The sequence below is a fragment of the Lytechinus variegatus genome, chromosome 9, assembly GCF_018143015.1.
Source record: "Lytechinus variegatus isolate NC3 chromosome 9, Lvar_3.0, whole genome shotgun sequence".
Classification (NCBI taxonomy): domain Eukaryota; kingdom Metazoa; phylum Echinodermata; class Echinoidea; order Temnopleuroida; family Toxopneustidae; genus Lytechinus; species Lytechinus variegatus.
Window position 1 is genome coordinate 21697830 of NC_054748.1, and position 25819 is coordinate 21723648.

General features: G+C 36.4%; 1 protein-coding gene across 1 annotated transcript; it reads left to right on the top strand.

Moving 5' to 3' along the window:
- The first annotated feature begins 716 nt into the window (after positions 1–716).
- On the top strand, positions 717–25178 carry LOC121421367. The gene is made up of 14 exons (XM_041616064.1): positions 717–1093; positions 2123–2307; positions 3199–4163; positions 5333–5479; positions 6880–7051; positions 8143–8328; positions 10919–11085; positions 15381–15543; positions 16523–16671; positions 17853–17991; positions 20195–20422; positions 21424–21584; positions 23162–23426; positions 24628–25178. The coding sequence occupies exons 2-14, from the start codon at positions 2194–2196 to the stop codon at positions 24727–24729; spliced, it is 2958 nt and encodes a 985-aa protein (XP_041471998.1). The 5' UTR covers positions 717–1093; positions 2123–2193; the 3' UTR covers positions 24730–25178.
- The last annotated feature ends 641 nt before the right edge of the window (positions 25179–25819 follow it).

The window sequence follows — 25819 nt, forward strand, 5'->3', positions numbered from 1 at the left end:
CCATCATTTTAACATTTTGTGCTTCAAATTCGTAAAAAGTGAAACATTGTATAATTCAAACAATAAAAAAAAACAAAACAAAATAGTGAGTGAGTGACATCATCGACTCTCTCATTTGGATGTAACTGGCTTGTTCATATTCTTATTCGTATTTCTTATTTTACATCCGATTTTGATGAAATTTTCAGCATTGTGCTCGTCTGATTTTTCTCTATTGATTCAAATCAACATTTTCCGAGGTGGACTTCACCTTTAAAAGGCAGGACTTTGGGAAAGAAAATAGAGACAGAGTGAGCAGACCGAGTAAGCACAACAAAAAAAATGCTCGGGATGACTTCTGCCAAGATAACTTTCGGGCTTCGGTATTTTCATGTATCGAAATATTTAGTGTAAAACCTCTCCTCGGGAGGTAATTCCAAAACAATCAAAATATGTTTCAAGTTGTTTCGCGACATCACCAGCCCCTCCTCGAAAGGAGTATCATCGATCGCCGTGAACGAGATCGATGGGCTCCATTGAAGACGGTTTCTTTAAACAGCCTCTTGGGAGTGTCGAGTCTTTCTTCCCGATGACTCGCCCTTTTATTCCCTCTAATGATTACCATTATTACACGAATCCTTTATTCTGTATTAATGGCAGAAAGAGATTCCTCCTTGGGGCAGATTAAGACAACCCCTTCAGGGTATTAATAGGAAATTTTCGTAAACACCCCCTGACAAAATCCCTTAAGCACCAAACAAGAACACGTATTTAGAAGATCATGCATAATGGATATGCCGGACCGTCATGTTTGCCCATGTACTCAAGAAAACAACATGTACAACGCGGGCGAGATTATTGATAAATTTATTATTAGAAACCATTCAATATCATTAAGTTCATCTGGTTGACAACATTCTTTGGTTCTTCCATATAAAGAGAGTGCCCGTCAATCTCTGTTGCATGCATGGCTTCGAAGTTTGTTGCGCGTTATTGGAATACACCTTCGTCAGCTTTAAAACAAAAAATCTTGTGCGTTGTTCAACTTGTGTGACTCAGGAATAGTATAGTCTCAAAGTTCCGATGGACCAATAGTGGTATTTTTACATTGCAGGTAAGTTCTTTGTCTTTAAGAATTGCTTCTCGATTCACATTCAAGAGTTTAATCTGTAAATAATTAAACTCGTTGATTAAACCATTCTTATTATCTATCTATCTAAAACGGTTTATTTCAACAAGGGTACCTACTGCGCCTGAAAAGCCGAATCGCATTTCCCTTTACAATAATTTACATAAAAATACAGTATCAAATAAAAAAAAATATGCTCAATTTACACAAATTTTACAGATTGTAATATGTATTTTATCAGTTAATAAGTAGTTTGTAGCATTTATTGGATTGTTCGGAATGTTTTTTTATGAAATGTATGGCATTCCGTCATGTGTGTTTGTTTGTTTTTCACAATGACTAATAAGTTATTCTAGTTTTGATAAGCAAGGTTAAACAAATAAATCCTTAGTCTGATCCATATCTTTGCTTGGGTTGGAAGTCTGATTTGTATTCTCATGAGTTTTCTGATACTGTTTTCATATTGTTGTTTTGTACTTGTAAAATATGTAAAATAAAGTCAAATCAAATCAAATTAAGCTACCTACATGCCAAATGCATACTATGGGCATTGTTTCAAAGAGTACAATAAACTAAAAACAAGAATTGTTCATCTCACTGACTTCATGATGACTCGGTATGTTTTTTATTCTCTCCTCTATTTTCTTTATTATTTCTTGTTATTTACATGGTCACCAATTAGATATATTTTAGCGAATCCCTAGTGAACATCACTATGACAACCAACAGACGGGAAGTTAGTTAACCAACTGAATATATAAGGGCTGTCCGAATCCCACAGGATTTTATATTACCTACAACCATTGGTCAACTCAGGCAAGAAGTATGAACCCCACGGCATTTCTGGCCGTTAATTAACCTGTATGACTTCATTCTTTCCTTCTGATTTGTGATTACTGAGATTTTTCTTTCGAGGTAGCGGTAGAAATATTTTGTCATTTTACTAGAATTAAACTCATTGTTCCTTTTTTAATATAATACTCATCTCGTCTTTTTTCAACTCTCTGTGTATAGTCCTACATAGATGCCTCCCATATCTAATACCTAGTGAAAGTGCGAATGGTTACCTAATCTTGGAGCACAGCATGTCCTCTAAAGCAGGCAATCTTCTTGTGAGTGTGGTAGGAGAAGGGAAGCCAGTCTATATGTGGAAAAGGAAGTGCAATAAACATGATGCTTCTCCTGGACTTCAATCGAAGGTGAGTGTGAAAAATCTTCATATTTCAATGAAGATTTGGCGAAAATCCGTCAATTTTTTTTTTAAATCTTAATTATGTGACGTCACTTGAGGTCCCACATTGTGTCAATTACAATTTCTCAGAAAACTGGAATGGTTTTACACTTGCTATTGATCATCATATGCATCACCTCATCCACGCAGAAATAAAAAAAAATAGAAGTTCGGAAAAGGTATAGTTATTACGAACCCTTTAGGGTGGAAGGAAGAAATTTATACTGCCTAACATAAGGCACCGGCTCATATTGTGGACGGCAAGAAAAACTTCGACAATCCATACCACAATACTCTTTGAGGAGATTTGGACAAACTACCATTCATAATAATTTTCAATCAATTTACCCCTATTGGAACCGTTCTTACGTCTCTTAGTAAAATTAGCTTCAAACTCTCTAAAAGAATGGAGTCGCATGCCACAGAACATGGCGTGTTCTGTTCATATCCATTATTTCAGGTACCAAGGCTACAATGGTTACTGTGATACTCGAATTCAGGAATATTTGAGAAATATGGGATCGAAGCGTAGTCGAATGTATTGTTCAAAATACCTCTCGGCATGATAATATCGCGTTTGCATATATTTTCAATGGTAAACTGTTCTGTTTTTATGATCGAGAACTGATAACACAGTTTGGCCCAAGTAATTCAATCAAATGATCACAGGGTATTCCCAGGGTGTTTACAGAGGAGATTCCTAAAATGTCTCCTCATAGACATGACAGGGGCCTATTGAATTTTTGTCTTTTAACAGCAAACATTTAATTTCAGTGTCTACAGTTTTTCATACTGGAATTAGAAGGTTGTTACAAGTCATTTAAAGTGTTATGGTAGTTTTATTATGGTATTTTAACAGAACTCGGGAAGCTTCCAAAGGAGTGAGAAACGACAACTCTGTAAAAGCAGAGATGGGCGGAAAGAAAACCGGAGAAACCGCTTTGTTTCAACTATCACGGAACTTCAAGAAAGACAAGAAGCAAGAGGGATGCTGTACGAAAAGATCGAACAAAAACTTGAGACGGATCATGCCCATCCGGAATATGCCGTCAAAGTTGCCGATTACGAATGCCAAAGGAATCTTGCCACAATTCCTGACACCAATTCAGAGCGATCCATAACACCTTTGAGTGATACTGTGGTGTCAGACGGAACACTTATAACCGAGCTTAGCCATATCAATGATAGTTTCAGTTACTGTGATATTGTTGGCCAGACTGCTGAACCACTTAGTGCCGAGTCTCACCGCAGTATTGGAAAACACTCGAGAAACATTGCGCTAAGAAATGCAGCCGTGAATAGTGGTTCACGCCTGAAACATGGGTTAGACAAAAGGGGCGCAAGTGCTGATTTTCACCACGAATCAATATCAGGATGCCTTTCACACACCGCAAGTAATGCAAAGAGACCAAACGTAACAAGTGGAAAATCAGCAAAGCTACCCGGATCAGATCCTTTTCCAGACCATGACTCCATTGGAGAAGGCAGTAGCAGTACCTCTTCTGTAGCCGATGAGGTAACGCATCGGCAACAAGAAGTGCCTACCCTGATGAAGCGCGCGGAGGACAGTAGCAGGAACAAGAAGGCAAACGTCAATGGGCATCGAACGCAGCGGCCTGCATCAGCAAGGGCGTCCCTCGAGCACCACTACCGGCATCGGAAGAATAAGATTCTTGATGAGATGAGAGTTCATCTCCATAAGAGGGTAAGGGCAAGAAGAGATAAATCAATCGTTGGTGATGATATCTTCCAGCGACAGATGAAGAGCGGCTTCTGGACCTCCGAGGTGCTTTATCATCAATGGGGAAACAATATCCTGACAATGTAAGTTCGTTTTTAATTCAATTTATCGACCCTGTTCTACCCCCTTTCCGCTCTTTCCTTCTGTCCTTCATTCCATCTTCTTGCTCTTCTCCATCCCTCTCTTCTCCTCTGCCTTTTTTTTTCATTTCATCCCTTGTTGTCATGCCTGTAGGCTGGTGTCCTTCAGATCGTTACAAAGTAAATTAGTTTTCAAATCAAGCTAGCTACGCCGTTCTGTCCTATATCAATGTTTTCTTTCTTTCTATTTTTTTCTGTCTTTCCTTCCTTCCGTTTCTTTCTTTTTTCTTTCTTTCTTTTTTTCCTCCTATTCCTTTTTTTGTTATTCTTCACCTTTTCCGTTCCTCTTCCTCCAACTTAATTTTCCCTCCTTGTTCTCCCGCTGTCTTTTCCTTTCTCTATCATGTCTATCCGTCCCCCTTTCGTCTATATTAAAATTAATCTCCCTCTATTCAGGCTAGTGGAAATTAGCTGGCGCGAAACGCATAAAGCAAGTGGGTAAAGCATTTTCTTGGAATAATTCAATTCCATTTATGTATTCGGTATGAAACAACGTCAATTTGATAAGACAGTGTCGCTCTAAATCATCTATGGCAGCTATCATAACAACAGCAATTTTGTAATGTTATATATTTAGTTACATCCCTTAATTTATATTTATTCATAGTTTATTGACTCCTGATTCATGATTTGAAAGAGAACTTGTCAGATAATTCTAATAATTACAGGATATCGTTAACTATTCCATCACATGTATAAAGATGAGGGAGAGCTTAGGGGCTGTACCCCTCGCCCCCTAAAAAGGGATGAAAAGAAAGGGGGAATAAGAGGATAGGAAATATATTAAACATGTCATTTTAACGCGTGTTTCTACATCCTATGAGGGAGGGCGCTCTGATACTATGACGTCATAGGCATAGGGTCTGGACTTTAGAAGTTACCTAAGAATTATTTGTTTGATTCCTTGCACAAAGATTAGCGAGAAAACTAATTGAGGCGATTATTGAAGTTAATCTGTTAATTGTGTTACAATATTGAATACAGAACAAATAACAATAAAAACATTTTGATTGTACGATTGTACGAATGCGTGAAATTGCAATATTTGGTTTTAATATACTTCGTATTATTTTGCGATATATTTGTGCTATTGTTTAAAACTTCTCTTTCAGGCGGACTACATGGAAGGAGAACACATCCCAAGAGTTTGTTCGGTCCGACCCTGAAGAACAGCAACCGCCGATTCGACTACGGTCTCGACGTCAGGCCATCTCAGTCGACAGAGACAAACGATCACCGTTGTCTATGAACACGATGACGTAAGTGATGCAATCTCCTGCATTTTTTTGAAAGGGGGGCGGGGGCACGTTCTCAAAAGTTTGGTTTAGGTCTACGTTGTGAAATGAAAACACGGTTGACGATTTCCTCCCAGAACATCTGACAAGCAACAACTATAGAAGGGTGATATTCTCTCATTGCACAAGTTTATTTTCTCAAAGGAATAAGAGGTGGATCAGCAAAGCTTGTCAAAGCTCTCTAACAGTTCTTAAATGTTTGCTTAGGGATATGGGGTCCCTATCGAGTACACTTAGATTTTTCATGAATTTTTGCCACTATGCATGTTATAATTCCTTCATTGTAGGTATAAACAGATATACCATTTTCCTTTGACACAATCTAAATGACCAATGCTAACATTTGACGTAGTGGCACTTAAATTGACATTGCAAGAAGAATACAAATAGCGCCATCTATTTAAAAAGAAATGGAATGATAATTCTTTTACCTGTCTACCCTAAATGTAAAATATCCACTGTCCCATTTCTAATGCATCTAGCAGCATAGAACTTGCAGAAAGATTTTCCTTGACACTTCTCTCCTTCCAACAAATTGACAATTTGAAAAAAAGATGATAAAATGCAATGCAAAAACATATATTCTTAAAGCACTGGAAATCACTATGAAACCATTTAACAGGGGAAAAATATGTCATTAAATGTTTTTTATAAAATGTCATTTTTCCGCATGCTTCGGGTGCAAAATTCTGCTAAATAATAAAGCGCCTGATTTTTTTTACATTCTTTTCACTTGTCCTCCCCCCCCCCCCCCCCTCGCCGAAAAATGTATCGGCGCCCAAAGGATCTGGAAAATCTAAATGGTTACCCCTATATTTCTCTATAAAGCAATATAAAATAATGTATCAAATCTGATTTGATGTCTACGACAGCCACCTGATTTATCGGAAAAATTTTCATCGTATAATTGTATTTTTATGTATGTTTGATTATTGTGATGTGTCAATTTTACAGCAAAGTAGGCAATTTTAAAGTAAACATTCTATTATCGAAATGCATTGTGTGCAGATCGAGTGCGTATGAAATCCCTTATAGAGGTCTTGAGATGACACGGGTTAATTTTCAATACAGTGATATACACGTTGATATCTTTTGTTATTTATGTATCACATTCTCTTATAATAATGCTCTGTATGCGTACATTCAATGCTAAATTTGTATAGACATTGAGCAATGGAACAAAGGATTGATTGATGACGATATATCTTACATGTACTTTCAGCCGTTACATGACAGCCCCATCCATTTGAAAATAAATCCACCAAGAAATTATCGTTTAGGGTCAACTTTTCATGCTCGTATATTTTATTCGTTTAATATTTTGTTTTTCATTTCTTTCTTTTTTCTTTTTTGCTTTTCCGAAGGTTCATGGCTCCAATGGATGAAGAGGAGCAGTCGAGAAATGTACACACACTGGACTCTAGGCGGCGCTCTTCAAATCTCCCGATTTACAATAAGGAGCGTAGTTACTCCGTTGATCAAGGAATACCGATAAGATTAGATCTTCAGGAAGATGCTGAGACTAGAAGACGAAGGGTAAGGACAGAAGATGGAAATAATTAAACTCTAACAAAAAAAATACTAAATTACAGATGGAATGTTTGAGCAATCTTGATTACAGCGGCTTGGTTGAATCCGTGTCAGATAAACAAAAATATTAGAATTATGGAAACTATAATTTATGTATTAATTTATCAAATCAAATAAAAGGAAAAATGGGCAGATAGCAACCTTGAAAGATAATTGTTTTCATCCTACCTGTTGACATAAAAATATTGGGGGCGGTTATGCCAGCGAGAAAGGAGGATAAGACTAAAATGAAATATTATTTCGAGCCTTATTTTATTTCAAATGCCAGATGTTATCTATCTAATTCATATTCATAGCAAACATGCTACAGGAAATTGACTTGTTTGTGTATGTACGTTATGAGAAGACAGTCGACTGTTTTCCCGCGTGTTTTTCAGGCCACGTTGTTGCTTTCACATTAATTAACACAACTGAACAATTATATCAGCAAATTTCGTCTAAATATCAGCTAAAAAATATGCTAATGAAAATGTATGTTCAATCTTCTTACTATTAAATTACGTTCTTCTCAATGTATCATTTGATTTTTTTAACGCCCCGCCTATCATTGTTTACCACTAATTTATGCATAAATCTGACTCAGGAACAAAAAGATTGCAGGTAAATGGAATGTATGTCGATATTTGCTCCGGCGACCTTTGCTCCGGTCTTAATGTCAGATGGCATATAGAGGTTACAGTTTGGGAGGTTAGGTTTCATGATTGGTATATCGTAAAGGTTTTCCATCGGAGCAATTGTCGCCGGAGCAGATGTCATGGAACCACCTTGGCTTGTAGCAAGCATAAATTTCAGATTCTGTGATTTTCCGAACAGTTAGCAACATAATCCCTTCTAACATCTCCCAAATGCTTCTTATATATCGTTCAGCTCGTTCTCATAATACTCGGTCAAGCAATCAATTCATTTTACATTTTGTACATGTAATTTTCATTCTTTCACATACTGTATATCGTTTTGTTTATATTGGTGAGAAAATAAATAATTTGAACTTGAACTTGAAATACATCGATAGTTTAATTCGCTGTTATTTTCAAAAGTTGAGGGCGCTCTTCAAAGACACGATCATCAAAGTCTGTCGCATCACGACGGTAATGCTGCACATGATTGAGGCATCCAAGGCAAGTACGTACTCGGGCCTCATGGCATCACTGCACTTCTCAAAAGCTGACGGTTCCGATGATCCAAAGAATTTCAACAAAGACCACTACTCCCGGAAATACGCGGTAAGTTGGAATCTTGAAAATCATTGACCGCCTCTCATGCGCCACTCCCCCGTCTTCCATCCCCTCTCCGATATGGTTTCAATATTTCATCGTTTGCTTTATCTCTTTTTGAGGTAGGAGGGGAAGGGGTCTTCGTAAAATCATGGACCAACTAGATCTATGGTAAAATGCATTATATTACCTTGAATAGATTAGGGCATGAACGTTTAAATCCCAAATCCCAAGAGGGAGCTGGGATTAAAGGTCCCTGAATATTTACCAAGTGTTACAGCTTATTTGGTCGTAGCATGACACTAACAGTTACGTACCTAGGATTTTCCACGGGGGGGGGGGGGGGCAAACTCGTCCGCCAAAAAAATTGACAAGCAAAAAAAAAGGTCTTCAATCAGAAATAAAGGATTTCGTACCAGAAAAAAAATTGACAAGCAAAAAAAAAGGTCTATCAAGCTCTTCAGGGGGGAGACAGGAATACGTATTTTGCACGAGTTGTGGCTCGTCAGGAGGGGGGGGGCAGACTGCCCCCTTTTTGCCATCCACACTTATGAAATAATGGACCTCTCCCCCCCCCCTCCATTTTTCTAGAACTCACTGCTGACACACGTGCTTGCTGAATGTCACTTTCTCATCTTCATTTTGTTTTTAATAACTGCATTCATAACCCTTCAAATCTTACTCATTCCTAATTATTATTTTGCATGTCATTAGTTTATTATCGCTCATAAATATTTTCCATGGTTTTATCTGTTAGAATCTACTTGTTTTCTTACACTTCTTTTATTTGATTCGGAGAAATTTTGAATACCCTTTCAAGCATGTTTTGCATTTTAAGTATTCACTTGTGAGCATATGAATGTGAATGACAAGTGTCATCGAATTAAAAAAAAGGGAGGGTCCGTAATTGTTAAAATCTCAAGTGATAACTACCAAAGGATTACCATGATTACAAAGATATGGGGCTTTTAAAGTGTCATCGAATTGATGCAAGTTCTTATAAGTCAACTTGGCAAAAGAACGTATATCGGCAAGCCAACGTGCATACATTCGTAATTACGAAGCTTCGTTATTCTGAAGGTTCGGATATTCCGAAGGTTCGTAATTCCCAACGTTCGTTAATCCGAAAACGAAATGATTAACGAACCTTATTTCGTTTTCGGATTAACGAACCTTCGGAACATCGAACCTTATTTCGTTTTCGGATTATCGAACCTTCGGAATAACGCCACAAATGTTCGGATTAACGAACCCTTTTACGTTATCGGATCAACGAACATCGAGGTACAGGCAATTTACGTGTTTCGGAATTGCGAACCTTCGGAATTACGAAGTGTAACCAAGCCAACGTACATTTGGTTCATGTCGACTTGACAAGATAACGTATCTCCTCGTGTCGACATATATTAGTCAACATGGTAAAATATAATACATGTATCTCGTCAAGCCGTCATTTCGATGGCACTATAAATGCTCCGTAGTAGGAATCGATTCAAGTTTAGACTGATATCACTTGGGGGGCGTTGCAGGATGAGTTACAATCAAAATCAACCAATCAGATGCGCGAGTTTCTTAAAAGAAAATAACCCCAAAGGTATCTGGAGATTAATTATCCTAACTTGAATGGAAATCTGGAAGTATTACTTCGAATAGCGGCAATAGCCCAAAGGCAAAAGTAATGAAATGTCACTCCGGACTGTTCAAATCTGGAGGCACACAAATGAATATTACTTTCAATTTTATTGGAGATCTATGCACGGAACAACTATGCTTGGTGAATCACTTGTTTTTCTGTTTCCTCAATAGAAGACAAAAACACAATTTGAATTTTACAGTCCTCTTTCAAACTAATGCTGTCTCTAAACTTATGAGAATTATCGTATCTTATATCAATATTATTTAAGAAAGACACAAGTAAGATTGTTTTATTTAGTATTCAACCGAATATACAACATAAGAATGTAATTTTGTTGTTGTTATTATTCATCTTTTTGTACAATTAAAGTAAAAGCATGAAAATGTACTGTTACAAAAGATCGTATAATTACTTCTTAAGGCAATTTTATGAATGAAAAAAGGCACCCACACTTCAGTCATAACAACCTATCGATTGATTTTACTTAATACATCCACAATTTATGATAAAATGCTTTGTACATGCCTAAAATAATAATGATAAAAGAAAGCAAAAGGTGAAAAATGTAGTTTAAAGTTTGAAAAAAAATAAGGCCAGCACGAAGCAATTCATGTTGTATAACAAAGATACCCAAATACTATTTTATGCAAAGTGGTTGGTAGATCGTACAACTCATCTTCTATTCATTTACCGATTGATTGATTGATTGATTGATTGATTGACTGACTGATTCCTTGATTGATTGATTCCTTGATTGATTGATTCCTTGATTGATTGATTGATTGATTGATTGATTGATTTATCTATTTATTCGTTTATCTATTTATTCGTTTATTTATCTATTCAATTATTTATTTATCAATTCATTCATTCAATTATTTATTCATCTATCTATATATTCAATGTATTCTTATGGTTATTCATGTATTTATTTATTTATTTATTCATTTATTTATTTTTCAGGAACTCCATGTACCTCGTTGGGCGAAACAAATCGCAGCAAAGGAACCCTGGGAGCGAACGCCGGAAGAGATTATACGACTTTACGGAGTGATGCGGAACATGCGCAGTTTCGAGAAGTTTACCCGACGGATGCGTATGGAAATATGCCGGGCAGCAAGATACAACGAGTATGTAATTTAATGTTTTTTATGTAATAATAAGCTATTCGAAATATTCATAGTAATAATAATAATTATAACAATTATAATGATAATAATGATAATAGAAATCTGAAATGGAGCGGGTGTAGAATAATTAGCTTTTGGTTATTTTCCAATAAACCTCATTTTTGGCTTTAAGGGTGTTTTTATTGTATTCTTTCAAATCAAAATACACATTCCATAAACAAGTTTTACAAATTATTTGAAATACGACAATAAATCCATACCACAAATAATTCTAAAATTATACATCAAACTTCAAAGATACTGAAAATCAATACTGATGCGTTTCACTAATTACAAAATGAAATATTAACAAGAAGTATCAAAATTAATGACAAGAGAGAAAAAAAACAAAGATATTTTTTACTATGATACATAGGAAGCTGCTCGCATATGACGTCACAAATCAAATGATTAAAATTATAATAACTTTTTAGTTCTTTGATGGATTTTCCTCAAATCTTCAGCTATATTTTAACATGTTTTCCTGTTATTTAAAAAAAACCTGAAAGGGTGTGGTTTCCCTTTAGCCTTGGCATTGGCCGTGCCTTTGGTTACCAGGTCTTGCCCTTGCACTGTAAAAACTGTGGTGCTAAAACTGACACCAATTGGTGTTAATAGAGGACCACACCCTGAGGTGTTAAAATAACATTCTAGAGATTGAACATAACACCAAAGAGTGTAAATGTAACTACCATAGGTGTTGTAATAACCCCTATATAGGTGTAAAAACTAACGCCACCAATTTAACACCGGTGTAAAATAACTGGTGTGGTCCTCTATGTACACCGGTTAACACCACAGTTTTTGATGTGTGGCTTTGTCTTCTGTGGTTATATACTGCCCTGAATACAACCTTTCTCCAAACGCCATCATAATCATTTGATTCTCCTTAATTTATTCTGGTAATAAAAATATATCAGATTGCTCTGTCACGGACAATTGATCGCACGGATTTTTCCCCTGCAAAATGCTTACATTCTATTTTATTTTAGCAAATGTAAGAAAATAAGGTATATGTATTTCTAAAATCCTATTAGATTATACGTGAGATCTAAACGTTAATGAGATAAAATTCATATCACACCAGGTAGGCATAATCAACAAGATCACCTTTGATTTTATCTATAAATCATGTCAGATAGTTACACCCTATAGTTTTACAAAATACATGTATTCACAAATAAACATCAAAGAAAAGTTGTTACTTGCTATTCCGGATGGATAACCCCCTTCTCCACGCAAATCGGCATGATCAATCCAAGTTCTTCCGTGGCCTTTTGGTTAAAACCTTATGAAACCGAGACAGCTTGTTAATGCATCAAATGGTCAATGCAAAGTTGAAAAACAAGATATTCTTGATTGAAAACTCTGACGAGGATGAATATGTTGTTGTTGTTGTTGTTATGAAATGTTTCAGCACAATAATAACGACGCCGAGCTGAAGCCAAAAGTTTCAACTTTCTTTTGTTTTGCATAATTTCTTAGTCACAGAAATATGTATTTTCGTTTTAGTAAATATGAATGACATTTTTTAATACAACAAAACACATTTTCAATTACTTTGTCTTCTTTTTATTATGTTAGAAAATATAATTTATATGACCACCCACACCAGAGGAGAATTGAAACAGTACCTAACAGCAAAATACCTAATATTACGAAGTTATTAAATTTCAAACTTTAGCAATACTTGGTAAAGCATCGTCATAAATATTCACAAGGTAGGCTGATGATGCCACAAAATAAGTTACAATAATGCATATCTAACGCACTGAATTAGTTGTCACAAAATAAGGTGATGATGCAGCAAAATACGTTGCAATAATGCATATCTAACGCACTAGTTGATGATGCCACAAAATAAGTTGCAGTAATGCTTATATAACGCACTAAATTAGATGTAAATCCTTTTTTTTTGGGGGGGGGGGGGTCTTGGAGGAAAACGATTGAATAAATCTTATTTCATATAATGATATAAAAAAATCATCTGATAAATTTAAGGGCTCATGCGATAAAGTAAGCTTTCCATGATTTATATAGCAATCTTACAAGAAGGTGGACAATTTCTAGCTATCATTCAGTTATATGATCATGCGAATAAGTAGAGAACAGCAAGCTAAATATCATCAAAATTTAGAATACATCATTGATCAAATTAAATTTGTTTTGATTCACTCTTAAGTTAAAGATCACTCAAAACTGCTTCGGCCATGAATATCAATAGGTAGATCTGCGCTTCTTCATCATTCTGTTGACTGAGTATGAGCATGATTAGAGTACCAATTCACTGGCTGATCCAGGCGGGGGGCACAGCCGCCCTGTGCCGCCCCCCCCCCTTGAGAGGCACAATTAAAATTTGTTATGTTAAAATGCTGTTAAAACAGAAGTGTGCCCCCCCCCCCTCCCTGAAAGTGAAGAACTTTTTTTCATTATTTTATTTTTATTTTTTTAATGGTTTTCTTTGCTTGTCGATATATCTCGTGAACGAAATCCCCGTAATGCTGGGTTGAAACCCTTTTTTTTATTTAATTTATCTATTCATGTAGAGGTGCTGTGGCTCAGTGGATAAGTCTCCGGACTGTGAACCACAAGGTCCAGGGTTCAAATCCCATCACAGCAGTAGCGTCCTTTGGCAAGGCGTTTATCTATATTTGCCACTCTCGACTCAGGTGTAGTAAATGGGTACCCGGTAGGAAGGAATTCCTTGAATGCTTGATGCGCCCGAGCAGGGTAGCAGTGCTAAAGCCGGGTAATAGTATGCAGCGCTTAGAAAATTTGTATTAAGCACTATGTAAAAAATTGCATTTTATTATTATTATTTTTTTTTTTTATTGTCAAATTTTTCTTCGGGAAAATGTGTCCCCCTTTCGAAAAATCCTGGATCCGCCTCTGTACCAAATATTACTGAAATTGATAACTCTACTGATTTTTCATGAATATCATTCCATCTTGGTCTCCGGTAAAGATAAAGGAAAACAGGTTGTGTGAATAAAATAGTAATCAAATGAGATTTGTAGGTAATTGGAAAAGTATTTGTATTTCCGTTTATTTTTGGTTACCCCATCAACTCGAGTAGGATTGAAGGGGAAAAAACAACAACATAAGATTAACTTGACTTTCCTACCTGTCCTAAACTTATAATTGAAATGAAAAAAATGTCATCAAATAATAACTTAAATGTGCCGATGAAATGTTTGGGCGTTTACCTTTTCCCCTTTCACAAACCCATTCTCCAGTTATCCGCCTAAATAATTCAATAAAAAATAAAAATAATCCGCTCTATTTGTTACGAGCGCCCGACCTGAAAAAGGCGGATAACTGTCATGGCAACTGCACACGCCCCCTCCGTTGGGGTTGTGTTGGAAAAGGATGACCTTTTGTGACCGCACCATGGCAATTATCCGCATTACTTTGGAAATGCGTTCACAAAGCCAAAATCCCGATGCTGTTATTATGCGGATAATTGCAGCATCGAAATAATGCGGATAACTGTGGTCCCGCTCCAATTATTTTACAACCAAGGGTTTGTGAAAGGGGTATAGTTGTTTGGAAAAAGAGGAGACATGCTTGTTTGTTGGGTAAAATGTGACGCAGCACCCCCTCCCTCCCCACCGCCAATGCACCCCTCTCCCCTAAAGATCTACACACTTAAAATGTTGGGCGACATACTGTCTACTCTGTTGGGTAATGTAAGTTGGTTAAAAATATATATACGTGTATATTCAGGGCAATTATTATCCAATTGAGCAAATTAATTACTCTATTAGTTTTTATTACCCCGTTTGGACAAATGTTAACCAATAGTTGTGTGGACAGTATGTTGCTGAGGGTTGGTTAAAAGTTGGGCATTAGTGCCCAACTATTTTAAGAGTGTAAATATTTTAATAATCGACTGCATGTTAGTCTGGTAGTTACCTGCATGTGATGCATTAATGATACAGAATCAAGTTCTTGTTTTCTTCACAGGAAAGTCATGCTTTCTAATTTTTGCTACTTAATACAAATTTATCAGTGATTTTTTTTTCTTCCGGGGTAAGGTACGAAGGGCTCTCAATTGCTAAACTATGAACCAACTGTGTCTAGATTTTATTCTCTTTTTGGCAGGTACCTAGTTGTTGAACTCTTTGTATAATTTGATATTTTCAAAATTATAGCATTAAACAATATCCGGTGTTTTTTTACCAAGAAACGAATTGGTCCAGTTTCCAACTACACCGTATACACTTCAAATGTCTTATCTATTTCTTACATTCCAGATGTGGAAAGGGTCGTGTCATTGTTCGGCAGGGTCACGTGGGATTCAACTTTTATTTCATCTTTTCTGGATCGGTTTTTGTTCAGCTTGATATCCTTGACGAATCATCGGGGATTATGACTACCAGTAATGTTAACACACTCAGAAGAGGGTCTTCGTTCGGGGTATGTTATCTTCCGGAGTACGTCCTGCTCACTATACTATTTTTTTTTCTTACGAACATTAAAGTGATTGGTTAACATTGGTTTCACTTTTTAAAAATCTGAGCTAGAAGGTCACACTTGTCATCTGTGTCTGTGATATGTTACAAAAATGAAGCCCAGAAAAAATTGCGTTCAAAAATAATTATTTAGTGCTTCAAAAATTGAAATATAAAGTGACCGGAAACACCATCTTAATTTCATCCCATACACTTATGTGTAGTATTTACGTGTTTATAAGACGCCTATTTACAAAATCGGGGTTTGCCTTGTAGTTTTAGCTTGTCATTCTCAGTAATGGTTGTTTTCAGGGTTTATTAGTTCTGATACATGCAATTGTACACATGCTTCATCTTGATTTGAGAACTTTTTTAAATTGGCTGCTCACAAAGTTAATACCTTTAAGAGACTATATTATGAAAAAGGAAATCTCATAAGAAAGTGTTATAATGTCAAAATTTCCGCGCATGTTTCAAACCCCTACTAAAATATCTTCTTCTTTTTTGAGGGGGAGGGGCGAAAGTCAGCATTCTCTTCAAAACGCATCATATTCACTGTTTTCTTAAGCTCTTCCTCATTGTTGAGCATTCACCATGTCTTATCCCATGCATTCCTCTCCCCATTCCCGCACAATATACCGTCGATTTCTCCCAGTCCTACTGTTGGCGTGATGACGGATTTTAGGGGTTTCTATTGGGGCAGCACACCCATCTACCCCTCCCCTTTCCCCCATCCCCATGTTGCCATCAGATCGAAAATGTGTTAACTCCTTTATCCCTTATTCAATGTACCCATTTACTAAATTTGAATAAATTTGCCAACATTAGTATTAAAATAGTAGCCTAAATTGGATTCATACAACGTTGACTTTGTAATTGTTAATTATTTTATCAATGATAAAAGCATCATATCAATAATTTGGTTGACGTTTTCTATTTCATAGGAATTAGCTTTGCTAAGTAATGGCGAACGTACGGCCTCCGTCATCTGTCGAGAAAACACCGAAATATTCGAGATCGAGAAGGAAACATTTTTGGAAGTTTGTCCAGATATTTTCGACAACGAACTCGCTGAGAAGATACAAGTTGCAAAGTAAGTATTGCCATGAAATTTATCAAATAGCATTTTGGGGATGATGTTCAGTGAATGTGCTTCCTAATTATTGAGGGTTTTATGTTCATTTTGAGAAAAGACATCAACGAAGCAAGCGGAGGTGCCCCGTGGAACCCATGTCCTGAATAAACCAGATATCAATGGAGAAAGAAGAGGTAAAACTATACAGAGAGTGGTCGCTTCTATGTGACTCTGTAATACATCTATGTATATTCTCATAATTACATTCAAGCGAAGAGAAAAATAGCATCATCATCAGATCATCTTGAGTCTAGATATCTACGTAACTAAAATGCAGACCACTTATAAATGGAGAACTTGAACATTTGGAGTGCTTTTTTCCACTTAGGTTTATTTCGTAATAATAATTAAAATGTGCACTTCACAGAATATATATACGGTATATAACAAACAGGTCGCAATATTCCGTTAGCAGCTACTCTCATGCTATTTCACAAAATTAAAAATTTATACCACATCATGGTTACACTTCGTAATTCCGAAGATTCGAAATGCCAAAGGTTCTTTATTCCGAAGGTTCGTAATTCCGAAACATGTAAATTGCCTATACCTCGATGTTCGTTAATCCGAAAACGTAAAGGATTCGTTAATCCGAACATTCGTGGCGTTATTCCGAAGGTTCGTTATCAATTTCCGAAGGTTCTATAATCCGAAAACGAAATAAGGTTCGATGTACCGAAAGTTCGTTGGTCCAAATACGAAATAAGGCTCGTTGTTCTGAAGGTTCGTTAATCCGAAAACGGAATAAGGTTCGCTGCTCCGAAGGTTCGTTAGTCCGAAAACAAAATAAGGTTCGTTAATCATTACGTTTTCAGACTAACGAACTTTCGGAATTACGAACCTCATTTCGGTTTCGGATTAACGAACCTTCGGAATTACGAACCGTTGGTAATACGAACCTTCGGAATAACGAACCTTCGGAATATCCGAAGCTTCGGAATTACGAATGTATGCGCCACATCATTACCCTCTTAATCGTAAATGTATTTTCTCTACAAATACCTTCTTAATTTTTGCGTTTTAATTTTCTATTTCAATTTGCTTAAAAAAACACATCTACTTGATTTTTTTTCTTTTCATTACGTTCTTTTTTACTCTTTATGTCATTTTACCTCATTTATCAAATATACTTCTTACAGTGAACTATCGTTTTTCAAATCTTGGCCCGAGGATCAACTGCGTAGACTTTGCTTCGAGTCGCCCATCCAGGAAATTGACTTTGGGAAGGTGGTTGAGGCGAATCCTGGGACGTCGGAGTATTGCTATGTCGTTCTTGAGGTAACATGCCCACTGTAAAAACTGACACCTATTGGTGTTAATAGAGGACCACACACTGAGGTGTTAAAATTACACCCTAGAGATTAAACGTAACACCAAAGAGTGTAAATGTAACAACGAAAGGTGTTGTAATAACACCTATAGGTGTAAAACTAACACCACCCATTTAACACCGGTGTAAAATTACTGGTGTGGTCCTCTATGTACACCGGTTAACACCACAGTTTTTGCTGTGCAAATGAGAATCTTGCTCTAATAGGTAGTTTTTTGCACCGCGAGGCAGAACGTTTTCAAGAACACTGTAAATGTATTGAAATGTCCTTCATAAAAAACACCAACCTTGTCGAAAATTGGTGAATGAAAAGAGCACTTTGTCCTGGACATACACACAAATCACAAATTTTCGACAAAGGCATCCCAGCTGTTCATTGTAATTTGGCGGGCATTTTATATACAGTCTTAAATTTGTTCTGCGTCGCCTGTACGAAAGCGAATGATAGACCCATCGTGACTTACATAATCAACCGGTTTGTTTCCCCCCAATAAACCTTATGCAATGACGTCATCACCCCGCCATCTTAGAGGCTGAAGCCATTGCATTTCATGTGTTGGTAATACACAGCTGGCCTATCTCTGACAACTCCGTTTACGTGTATCCTCTGAGGGAGGGCGCTATGCTGTTACACCGTCATATGCAAATGGTCTGTGTGACAGTCATGCTAAAGTCATATTTGAAACTGGGAGTCCTGGGTTCGAATCCCAGCCATGATGTATATACCTTCGACAAGAAATTTATTCACATTTTGCTGCACTCAACCCAGGTGAGGTCAGAAATGGGTTCCTGGCAGGACTTTATTCCTTGAAATGCCACCTCGTTGTAATACAGGGTAATACTATCCAATTGGGCACATAGGGACGCATTTGGCAATGATATGGGCTACATAAGTATGTTGGAAGTAGTAGTTTTCATTAAAATAGAAAGTAGCTTTTTATATTGCAAATATACTTCAAATGATACGCATTCAATTCATGTTCTTCCTAAAGGCAAAATATTGCATGTAATTAGTTCATGTAGTTGGGTATTTCGTTCCAATCGGGATATGACCATCAGGTATAAGTTTTGTAGTTATTATTGACCTGGTTTTTAGATTCGTTGATTAACTTAATTTGCTGTTATCAATTTGTTTATATTGTCAACGTTTTTGTGTATGTTTTGTGATCGGTGTGGACGTGCACTTGTGTGTTTTTATTGTGTTATCAATAATCAGAGTATTACTCAAGAAAGAAATAAAATGAGGGAAAATAAAAAGACAGTGCTTAATATTGAGAAATCCTGGTTTGAATCTAAGAAAATGTATGTATTACATGTTACTTTTGATATTTGTAATAGTCTTTACTTGTTATTGAAAACACAAAATCAAATGACCTCACAATTATCAAATAGGTTATGATATCTTTATTATTGCAAAGAGTAAATACGTCCGCACCCCGGCTTCCAGAACCAAATCTATCTCCAAGCTGCTTCACAGCCTATTAACAATTAATCTGTTCGCTCTACTTCTTTTAAATAGTCCATTGTATCCCTTGCATTTGTAATGTATTTTATATTCATAGGCCTCTATTGCAAGGTTGAATCGTTGATATTATTTAGAGCAATAAAGCTTTCTTCATTTTCTGGCTTTACATCTGCCCGATTTACATTCTAAAGTAAATATAATTGTCCATAGTCTGCAAAATATGCAAAGATGCATTAAATTTGTTGTTTTTTTAATCCTGGTCTATAATTATGATTGTCGGATTTTGCTGGAGGAAAGCAATTATTGACAATCAGAATATATTGATAAACATGATTAAAGGAAAAATCCTCGCGGAAATAATATGCTTGTCCGTGTTTGCATCGTTATCATGATAATCAATATTACACCATTACTGTTATTTTTCTTATTTGCATATAATCTTCTGTCTGCTTTTATTTATTTATTTATTTGTTTTTTATTGTTCATTTATTTATTTATTTATCTAACTATTTATCCATTTGTTTTTTTCATTCATTTATTTCTTTATTTACTTATTTATTTATTTGCATATTTATTCATTTCTTTGTTTATTTATTTATTCATTCATTCGTTTATCTTTCATTTTGGAATGTACGAAGAAATCCAGGAAAAGTGAATGTAACAATTGTTTTGACCTTCTGTGACAGGGGAAGGTGTCTCTCCTGAAGGAATGCAACCTGATACAGGCCCTAACCCAACACTGCAAGGAAATGATGTCCAAAAACCTTGCTTCTGACACAAATAAAGATAATTCTGTGGATAGCGCCCTCAACGAGAAGATCATGGAAAAGTTAAAAGCTCTTCTAATACCCGAGTGGACGAAGAATGGAAAATGTCACATGTCGATCGGATTGATGTCTGTTGGGCATGCAACCGTAAGGATCATATTGTATTTTAGCATTAAAAAGTATGAATTTCCTATCGGCAATAGATCAGGGCCCGTCTAACAAAGAGTTGCAATTCATCTGATTTACTATGGAAAGTCAACAACGCCAGCATCTAAAATGCATGTAGTTTTTTTTTTGTTCTAGGTACACACACCTTTGTCTTGACAGTTTGGTGTTTCACGTTTGCTTCCAAGCAGAATTTATCTAAATTTTCAGTAATAGAAATTATGACATTAATAGATTTCCATACAGTTGAGATTGATCAAATCGATCATGACTCTTTTTAAGACAGAATCGGCTGTATCTTCATGATTTCCCCTCCATTCATTTCCTCTTCTGAACTAAACACAGTATCACACGATTTCCCCTCCCCCTCAAACCCTGCAGAAGCGGGGGAGACGGGGGGACCTGCCCCCTAATTTTTTTGTTGATAACCTTTTTTTTTTTTGCTTGTCAAATTTTTACCTCTGTCCATTCTAAAATTTCAGGTTGCCCCCCCCCCTGAATTTTTTTGCTTGTCATTTTTTTACCTGTGTCCATCCCAAAATTTCAGGTAGACCCTCCATACATTTTTTACTTCCACCGCCAATGCTCCCCCTCCAACTTTTTTGTTGGAATTTTCTGTGAACTAATTTAACTTTTCTGTAACGATAGAAGAAAAAATTTATAAAACATATGAATAACTATTTTTCGTAATACCGACAGCGCACCTCAGAATAATAAGAAAAGGACAAAAATAATCGACTGTTTTATCATAACCAAATCACATCAATATTTCATAAATCCTATATCCTTAGTAAGAACAATTTGCAATTAATGTACCAGAAACTTGCTTTCGGCCAAGATATGAATTTCAAAGATAAAGAAAAAAAAAATTCCCAAATATTCATTTTTACGTGTTATTTGACAAATTAATAATTCAGGAAAAATGACGTTGGAATGATACATTGTTATCTCGCTGTTCCTTTTTCCTCTGTGTTCGCCCACAGGATCTCCTACCAATTAAGCTTCGTGACCGGGAGCAGCTGACTGGGGTCACCCTTGTTAGCCGCGGTTGCCGTATAATGAGAGTCACCAAACAACGAATAGAGAAGATGGCTCCAAAGGAAATACTCGAGATCTTCCGACAGAAACACAATACCGTACTCCCGTACGTTTCCTTTTGATTTATAAACAATTTCGTGGTTTCGAAAATGATAGCATCAATGAAACCAACAGCATTTGGTGGTGGAATTTGTGGTATTGACAGTGGGGGTGTGGTCATTGCTTCTGCTTCGGGCATGCAATCAAGGGTATTGGTATAAGAATGAATGTCCATGATGTGTGAAGGTTTGCATGCTGGTATGAACAATCGCAGAAGTGGTTTGCAGTACACCACGTGTAAAGTCCTGGAAAGGACCAAGGAAAAGTGGAGGTAAAAAGTAAAGTGTATTTTGGAAATGAGTGAAGTCCTTGCAAGAAAATGGAAACAAAAAAAGCTAGAGTGTTAGGTAAGATGAAAGGCTTGAGTAGAAGGCTGGCTTGAGTCTGAGAGGTTAGAGATGCTTGAGTAGATGAGAGGAGGCTGGCTTGAGAAGAGTTGACGAGGAGACTCGACGCTTCAGCAGCGCTTGAGGCAGGTTTACTCTCCGTCTTCAGGAGTGAGGACAACACACGCCTTGTCTGAAGAGTCGAAATTTTATTGTTGTTTTTTCAGTAACCCTTCTTTGAAAAACAATACTGCCGTACTTTGGCAAAAGGAAGCAAGTTACAAAAGTATCATTTTGTTGAACATGAGCAATGTCTGTTCGTCATTTACATAGGCGTGAATGCAATTTAACAGCATATTTTCTTCAATATCTTTCCATAAAACGATCATTTCTTCCCCCAACTTTACCTGAACGTGCAACATACATAGGGTGTTTCAGAAACAACAGTAACTCAAATTTGACTGATGTGTCACTGCTTCCTTTTGCCAAAGAAGGACAGAATAGAAAGAGACGTTATTGAAAACGTGAAATTTGCATAAGATCTACTGGAACATTATTGTTTGTTTCGAGGGTATCCATGGCCCTGTCCATGGCATAGGAGAGTTTTCACATGGATTGTCAATTTCTACCCAGTAACCTGCATCTGTATCCAGAAACCGAAGCTTCCTGATATTGAATTTCCAACTATTTAAAACCGTCTGGCGAAAACTGTTTGACGGGGGAGGGGCCTGTAAAAGGGATATTTGGCCTATAGTATGTGGTATAGGGCGTTGCAGCAGAATGAAATCGTACGGCGGGGGGGGGGTCATCTTGAGGAAAATCTGAAGAAAGAAGCATTTTTTTTTTATTAGAGTTCCCTCTTAAGCTGTTACGAAATATGAAGATTATTATTTTCTCATGAAAAATTAAGCTTTCATAATTTGTTTTTTCGTATCCAATCTTGATTGAATTTTTTATGCAATTCAATACAATGCAAGTCTTTATTTCAAATTGCTTCTCTCCCCCTCTCTCTCTCTCTCTCTCTCTCTCTCTCCCTCTCTGTAATGGTTGATGTCTACTTTCATTGAAACACGTATTTCCTCAAGAGTTCAATTTTCTTGAAACAATGAGCACTTGTTGAGCAACGTTGAGCGTTGAAGTATACTTGGTAGTTCTACCTCTGGCATTGGAACTAATTTGGGAGATGATTAGTCCCAAACCTTCGCTGGCTCCCGATGTATTGTTACGACATTGGTCATGTTTTATTTTTATCCACCAGAACCCCTTCAAATGAAGAGCTCTTCGAGCGCTTCCTCGTAGACATTGCCTGGAAGCACTATCGGACTTACGTCACAAAGAACTCGACAGAGAGAGTGTCTCGGGGAACGGAAAACACGAGGTCCATGTGGCTCGCCAACTACCTCGTGACGAATGCTCTACTCAGGGACAAAAGAGGGCGCCTTGCTGTGAAGGAACGATTACGAGAAATCCAAGAGCGGCATAAGAGACGATCGGAAATAGAAGAAGATGAAGGCGAAAAAGAGGTACACGCAAGAGTGATCTTATTTCTTATAATTTTGTTAACATTTCAAAATAAGGTTTTGTTTGTTTTTTACAGAAATAGCATCAGCTTGTACAAAGTTCCAATATTATTTATTTGGCAGGGGTTGTTTTATTTACAGAAAATGTTACAAAAGCATTTGACCCGAACTCAATGTAAATCAAAAATGGTATTACTAGACATTTGATGATAATGAATGATCAAATTACTTATTTATGAAGAAGTTTGCTATTCAATTATCACAGTGAACTGAAGTATAGCTAACGAGACCCAAATTAGAAAGATATTGGAGGAAAATTGAATCACCAAAGACGAAACAAGATTCTGATCTTGATGATCAACTGCTGAAGTTGAATATAATTTTTTTTAGGTATCTAGTCTTCTGATCGCATAATTTCACATGCGGTTTATTCGTAATGTGAAGGTATCTACCACAGCAATTGAATCATTATGGTTTATGTTTTCGAAATTCATCAATTTTTCTTCGCTTCCATATCAAAATTTCTTACCAGCATCATCCGAGACAACTTTTATATCTATAATTCTGAAAGTCTATATTTATAGAATTTGTGTGTGGGGGGGAGGGTATGTGACCAAAATTCCCTTAGCATCGTGTAGATGATACAAGATATATCCCAGCTCGAAAAGAAAAAAAAGTGTTTTTTATTACTTCATTAGATTGCTGTTTGAGTATGATGTTGCCATCATCAATGATGAAAGGCGGCCCATGACTGGCACATAATAAACCACAATTAAATTGATAGTACAAGGTTCTACATCAAGCTTTACATTGATCATGAATTCCGTCTGTCTTTGACGTTAGTGTGACTCTCAGAAAATTGCAGGACACGTCGGCTGTGACGTTGTGTTTGCTAATAAATTTGCATGAAAGCAACTACGTACACAGCAAAACTGTGGTGTTAACCGGTGTACATAGAAGACCACGCCAGTTATTTTACACCGGTGTTAAATTGGTGGTGTTAGTTTTACACCTATAGTTGTCATTACAACACCGTTGGTTGTTACATTTACACTCTTTGGTGTTATGTTCAATCTTTAGGGTGTAATTTTAACACCTCAGGGTGTGGTCCTCTACTTACACCAATTGGTATCAGTTTTAACACCCAGTTTTTACAGTGTACAAATCAATCACTTTCAATCTACCCATTTCTCTTCTATTCCAGGAATCTGAGGAAGACCAGGCTAGGATGATCCATATGAACAAAGTAAAGAAGGGAACGTTGTCAAAGTCATTTAGCCAGATTGAGGAAGCGTGCAATATATGACTATACGTTCACCGGGGCCACGCCTTACTAAAATGCCTGTTTATTCATAACGTTTTCTACATGTATATATTATGATGTATTTTCATATGATCGTTGTTTTCTTGGCATTTCAGTATGTTTCAATTTAATTCTATTCAATTATTTCCATTGTCATGTCTTAAAAAAAACAATAATTGAAAAGTGCATAACACATCAGTCACAAAATAAAAAATACATCATAATAATGCATACATGTAAATAATACATAAATGTAAGTATAAATATACATTTATACCTTGTCTGCATACATGTGCACCCTTAGCATGGCACTGAACACACAGATCCACTGCTTAAAATATGATTACCACGTGCAGTGGAACATGCAACCTTCAGATGGGAGAATGAAACCTTTGAAACAAGATAGCTTGTGTGAAAACAGAAAAATCAAAGAAACAGATCAACGAAAGTTTGAGAAAAATCGGACAAATAATGAGAAAGTTATGAGCATTTGAATATTGCGATCACTAATTCTATGGAGATCCTCACATTGGCAATGCGACAAAGATGTGTGATGTCACTTGTGAACAACTCTCCACATTACTTTAGTGTATATTTTACTTTACCTCTTTTATCATAATTTATCAGTAGATCATGTGTTCTTTCTATAGGAGGACATGAAATACAGATTTTTAAATGATAAAGAGTTTGTATCACCATAAGAAAAAGCAAAAAGAGACATTTTTGTGATGTTTTTAGTGCATCAAAGGGAAAGTTGTTCACATGTGACATCACACATCCTTGTCGCATTGCCAATGGGAGGATCTCCATGGCATTAGTGATTGTAATATTCAAATGCTCATAACTTTCTCATTATTTGTCCGATTTTTCTTAAACTTTCTTTGTGCTTATTATTTGATTTTTCTGTTTTGACAGAAGCCTACTTGTTCCAAAGGTTTCACTTTCCTTTAAGCGTGCAAACAGACTAGAAACTGGACATTCACTCATATCCACCCGACTGCATACACAATTGAAATTAAGTCAATTCTACACAGTAAAAACGCTGTTTAAAAATTTTATACAACGCTGTTTACTATATGAACCTTACATTAAT

Coding starts and splice junctions, on each gene's coding strand:
- LOC121421367 (XM_041616064.1), top strand. CDS start 2,194: ATGTCCTCTAAAGCAGGCAATCTTCTTGTGAGTGTGGTAGGAGAAGGG. Junction 16,672..17,852: donor GAGAAGATACAAGTTGCAAA/GTAAGTATTGCC, acceptor TACTTCTTACAG/TGAACTATCGTTTTTCAAAT. Junction 20,423..21,423: donor TGTCTGTTGGGCATGCAACC/GTAAGGATCATA, acceptor GTTCGCCCACAG/GATCTCCTACCAATTAAGCT.